The sequence below is a fragment of the Galdieria sulphuraria genome, assembly GCF_000341285.1.
Source record: "Galdieria sulphuraria unplaced genomic scaffold scaf_35, whole genome shotgun sequence".
NCBI classification, from domain to species: Eukaryota; Rhodophyta; class Bangiophyceae; order Galdieriales; family Galdieriaceae; genus Galdieria; species Galdieria sulphuraria.
The window spans coordinates 135,611-141,151 of NW_005178440.1; the positions used below are offsets into that span (position 1 = coordinate 135,611).

A 5,541-nucleotide genomic window follows, 5' to 3' on the forward strand; every position below is an offset into this window, starting at 1 on the left:
TCACATTAATTTAATGAATATACTTGTAATAGGAGCAACGGGAACGCTTGGTAGACAAATAGTTTTTATAGCTATCGATAAAGGATATAAGGTTAAGTGTTTAGTTAGAGATTTTACTAAAGCTGCTTTTTTAAAGGAGTGGGGAGCAGAATTGATATATGGTGATTTAACAAAAAAAAATACTCTTCCACAAGCTTTAAAGGGGGTAAGTGTAGTTATAGATGCATCTACAACTAGACTTAATGAATTTTATAATATGGAAAAAATAGAAAAAGATGCTAAAATTGCTTTAATAAAAGCTTCTGAGGTTGCAGGTGTTAAAAAATTTATATTTTTTTCAATTGTTAATGCAAAAAAATATACAGATTTACCCCTATTGAAATTTAAATATGAAATCGAACAATATCTAGAAAGATATTCAGAATTAAATTATACAATCTTTTGTTTAGTTGGATTTTTTCAAGGAATAATTAATCAGTATGCTATACCAATTTTGGAAAATCAACCTATTATTATTACTTCTAGAGAAAATTTTATAAGTTATATTGATGCAAGAGATGTGGCAAAAATTTCTTTAGCTTCAATTAATTTACCCATATTTAGAAAAAAAAATTTTAACTTATGGGGCCCTAAGAGTTGGAGCACAGAAGAAATTATTGAGTTATGTTATAAATTTTCTGGACAAAAAGCTAAAACTTTATATATACCCTTTTCTTTAATCAGAGTTTTTCATTATATTACTTCTTTATTTGAATGGACCTGGAATATTTCTCATATGCTTGCTTTTATTGAAATATTTATATTTGCTAATCAGTTAACTGGCAATAGTGATTATTTATACAAAATTTGTAATATTAATGATTTATCCAAATTAGATAAATATCTTAAAGAATATTTTGATAAAGTTCTTAGAAAAATACAAGAATTAAAATATGATAAATTAAGATTGAAAAATAAGATAAATTAAACCTTAATTTTAAATCTTGCAGTTATATCCCCTAAATGATTAGATGGTAAACTATCGTTAGATAGATTTAGTAAATTTGTTTAATAATAAATAATAAGTTATTTTTTTTTACTAATAGAATTAAAAATAAAAGTTTGTAAATATTTACCATAAAAATATACACTATAAATTATATATTTATATCAATAATAACTTTATTAATTCATTGGAGTAATAACTAATGTTAACTCTAAAAATTTTAGTATATACAGTAGTAATATTCTTTATATCTCTTTTTGTTTTTGGCTTTTTGTCAAATGATCCATCTAGAAATCCGAATCGTAGAGACTTAGAATAAAATGAAAAGTCCTTAGTTTAATAAGTAGGGCTTTCATTTTATTCTAAGTCTCTACGATTCGGATTTCTGAACTGAAAGAAGTTGAAAGACATTTATTATCATTAAATAAACTAGTTATACTTAACTTCAAATTATTATTAGGAAACCATGTTTTTTCACATATTGTACAATCATTATTTTCTATAAGTATATTGAAAGATTCAGTATAGTTTTTTCCTGTACAACTTATATAATCGCATTTTAAGATTGAACTATTATTTAATATACGTACAAATTTATTTGGGTTATTTTGATAAGGAATTATTAAAACTGTAGATAAATAATCTTTTGTTAAAGTTTTTTGACTCTTAGACCATAAAATTTGAGTGATTAGATTTAATGCTAGCTCTTTATAATTATAATTTGGCTTTTGTAACTCCTTTAAAATATATTTATCCTTAATCTGGTCTTTTGAATTTTGTATTGTAATATATCCCTTAGTAGTAATAACTTTTTCAGAGGTAATTTGATATGTTGTTCTTTGTACAAACCATTTACCATTTATTTTTTCTAAAAATCTTATTAAATTCATAATAATCTAATTTTTAATTATTACTTTATATTAATTTATTAATACTACATTTTATGAAAAATTGGAGACTGCAAAAAATTAACCAATCTGCATTTGAAAAAACTGGAGCTATCCCACGATCTATTACTAGAACCTTTGAAAAATTTAAGAAAGAACTTGATCCTAATTCTGAAGCTGAACTTATTGAACAGTTTAAAGTATCTCGTTATCAAACTGTTGTTTCAATTAAATATCTAATTTTATTAATTGCAGCACCTGTTATTGTTAATCAAATTGCTAAGAATTTTATTTTTGGCCCTTTCATTAATTATTTTTGGAATATAAAGCAACCAGGTATATTTTTAAATCCTTCACAAGAAGAAAGAGCTTTTGCAGAACTTCAGAGAATTGAAGAAAAAATTCATTTCGAAAGCTTAATTGGTCAAACAAAAGATTTTTCAAATGAAAATATTGAACAACAAATTAAAAAAAGAGCAATTGAACTTGCTGAATCTTATTCAGAGGAGAGTGCTAATGCTATAAAAAATATTCTTGCTGATATTTCTTCTGTTATTGCAATTGCAATTTTAATGATTTTGGGCAGAAGACAAATTACAATTTTAAAATCATTTTTAGATGAATTAGTTTACGGCTTAAGTGATACAGCAAAAGCTTTCTTAATTATTTTATTTACGGATATTTTTGTAGGTTTTCATTCACCCCATGGCTGGGAAGTTATTATTGAAGCTATTCTACGTCATTTTGGTTTACCAGAAAATAGAGATTTTATTTTTCTTTTTATTGCTACTTTTCCTGTTTTGCTTGATACAGTCTTTAAATATTGGATTTTCCGTTATCTGAATCGAGTTTCTCCATCTGCTGTTGCCACTTATCGCAATATGAATGAGTAATGTAAGTCAAGATTTTTATCCAAATTGTTTTTATGCAATTAAGAATAAATAAAGTAAAAAAAATTGAATTAATAATTGTCCATAAAACTATCTCTAAAATAATTCTATCTATAATCCATTTACATATTGCGATAAGATTATGAAGTATATGTTTGATTGAGCTTAATATTTTTTTTATCATACTTGTTTGTATTAGTAAGAATATATAATAAAAAAAAGAAGAATTATTATTCTTCTTTTTTTTATAAATTTACTAAAATAAGATATGCAAACCCGGCACCTCCTATAGCACCCACTAAGAATCCTGCTGTAAATTGGTTCCAACCTTCTGAGGTCTGTAATTGATCCTTAGATTCATCTTTATCAAAAGATGTATTACCATATAATAATAAACCTACAGTCAAAAAAATGATTAAACCTACACAAGACAAGAATCCTGATAGTAGAGCAATTTCAGAATTTCGTAGCGGACCTAATTTATAAAAAGGACCAATAAAAAAATATCCATGTGCCATTCCAATTTCTAAACCTCTTAATAATGGTGATAGTCTTCTGCGATATATAGGTAAATTACCTAATAAATTTTTTGTTAAACTAGAAGTATTAATTGGTGTAGCAAGATTGCCTACAAAAGGATCATCATTATATGGTTTTATAAAATCTGTCATATTTTATCCTGTAGCAAGATAGCAAAATTAAAGATATTTATTATCATAGAAATATAAGATATGTCATATTATAATACATTATTTATAACAACAATATAAGATATTTTATGAGATAAATATCTTATGCTGACTATATATTATATTATACTTTTAGCTATAATGTTAACTACAGCACAAATATTATTTTTTGTATTAAGAAAATTTAAGCTCATTTAGAGTTTAAGACTAATTAATTATTTTATACATTTTGATAAGAATATGATTTTATCCTATCCAACATGGTTAATTCACATAGCAAGCACCATGGAGTGGTTTTTATCTATAGAGCTCATATGGGAACTAGCTAATCAGTTAAAATCAGATTTTAATTATAAATTATCATGTACTATGATATTGTTCATATATAATGCAATACTCGCTTGTACATGGCATTTCTTTGAGAATATAGCATTTCTTGAATGGCTAATCTTCAGTCAATCTTTAATTACTTTGGTTGCTAATATAAGCTTATGGATAATTGTAAGAACTGATAGGGAGAGTTGAATGTTTGTAAATACTAAATATAATTCTATGAAAAAAAATAATGACTATCTTATAGAGAATAATAATATTATTGTACAGCGGATAATAGGTGCAAGAAGATGGGATAATATATTTTGGGCAGTTGTTACTTTAGCTGCTGGTAGTGGTTTTTTCTTTACAGGTTTATCTTCTTATATGAAAAAAACAATTTTATTTTTCATTGCACCATCAGATTTAGCTTTTATTCCTCAAGGTGTCTTAATGTTATTCTATGGAGCATTAGCGATTTTCATAAGTGTTTTTTTGTGGTTTACTATTGCATTAGATATAGGCAGTGGTTATAATAAATTTGATAAATTAAATAATTCAATTAAAATTTTACGCTTAGGATTCCCTGGCAAAAATCGTTTTATTAGTCTAGAATATGAAATAAATCACATTAAATGTGTTCAGGTAAGTATTAAACAGGGAATTAATCCTAAACATGAAATTTACTTGTGCACCAAAAATAATAATAAGATTCCATTAACACAAGTTTCTCAACCTATACCTATTGCAATAATAGAATCAGAAGCCAGTAAATTAGCAAGATTTTTAGGAGTATCAATAGAAGATAAAGATATAAAAAGTTAAACTAACTATATCATTGAGTTAGTTTAATAAAAGGCGAGCATAGTTTAGTGGTAAAAGGTCGTACCTAAAATCAAATACTCACCTATCACTCAGCTTAGATCTTACTAAGAATATTTTTATGTGGTTTTAAATATAAACATATATAATATTATTATAATATATATATTGCTATATAAAAGGAGAAATTTTATGGCAGGAGGTTCAACTGGAGAACGTCCTTTTTCAGATATTATTACAAGTGTTCGCTATTGGGTTATTCATAGTATTACTATTCCAGCATTATTTATTGCTGGTTGGCTGTTTACAAGCACTGGTCTTGCATATGATATATTTGGCACTCCACGTCCAAATGAATATTTTTCTAATGATAGAGAACAGGTTCCATTATTAAATGATAGATTTAACGTAAAGCAAGAATTAGAAGATTTAACTAGAGGTTTATAAAAACAAATTAAGGAGTAATGATATTATGACAAGAAGCAATATGAACCAACCAGTCTCTTATCCAGTATTTACTTTTAGATGGTTAGCTGTTCATGCATTAGCTATTCCAACTATTTTTTTTCTTGGATCTATAACTGCAATGCAATTTATTCAGAGATAAATTAATATAAAAGGGAGAAATAATGACCGGTTCTAATCCGAATAAACAACCCGTTGAATTAAATCGCACTTCTCTTTTTTGGGGATTGTTATTAATTTTTGTTCTAGCATTATTATTTTCTAGTTATTTTTTTAATTAATTTTTATAGGAGATAAGTTATGAGTCAAACAGGTAGAGTTCCATTATGGTTAATTGCAACAATAGGAGGTATTGGTTTAATTACTGTAATGGGTCTTTTCTTTTATGGTTCTTATTCAGGAATAGGTTCTGCTTTATAAAATAATTTTCCATTTATTAGTATGGCTTTGTTTTTTATTTATGTGAACAAGAAGAAATTGGTTAAGAAACG

General features: G+C 25.8%; 4 protein-coding genes across 4 annotated transcripts; 3 read left to right on the forward strand and 1 right to left on the reverse strand.

Annotated features, from left to right (window-relative positions):
• On the forward strand, nt 1-1,639 carry Gasu_40650 ([pt] hypothetical protein; the record flags this gene model as incomplete). Its single annotated transcript, XM_005704983.1, has 1 exon — nt 1-1,639. One exon carries the CDS (start codon nt 14-16, stop codon nt 965-967), a length of 954 nt encoding a protein of 317 aa, XP_005705040.1. The 3' UTR covers nt 968-1,639.
• A 271-nt stretch (nt 1,640-1,910) lies between these two features.
• Gasu_40660 ([pt] chloroplast envelope protein) lies at nt 1,911-2,838 on the forward strand. Its single transcript, XM_005704984.1, has one exon. It carries the CDS (start codon nt 1,929-1,931, stop codon nt 2,763-2,765), a length of 837 nt encoding a protein of 278 aa, XP_005705041.1. The 5' UTR covers nt 1,911-1,928; the 3' UTR covers nt 2,766-2,838.
• Nucleotides 2,839-2,845: 7 nt separating this feature from the next.
• On the reverse strand, nt 2,846-3,440 carry Gasu_40670 ([pt] photosystem I subunit XI). Its single transcript, XM_005704985.1, has 2 exons — nt 3,340-3,440; nt 2,846-3,288 (listed from the first exon to the last, which is right to left on the reverse strand). Exons 1-2 carry the CDS (start codon nt 3,431-3,433, stop codon nt 3,008-3,010), a joined length of 375 nt encoding a protein of 124 aa, XP_005705042.1. The 5' UTR covers nt 3,434-3,440; the 3' UTR covers nt 2,846-3,007.
• A 510-nt stretch (nt 3,441-3,950) lies between these two features.
• Gasu_40680 ([pt] photosystem I assembly protein) lies at nt 3,951-4,634 on the forward strand. Its single transcript, XM_005704986.1, has one exon. The coding sequence runs from the start codon at nt 3,977-3,979 to the stop codon at nt 4,586-4,588; it is 612 nt and encodes a 203-aa protein (XP_005705043.1). The 5' UTR covers nt 3,951-3,976; the 3' UTR covers nt 4,589-4,634.
• Nucleotides 4,635-5,541: the final 907 nt, after the last annotated feature.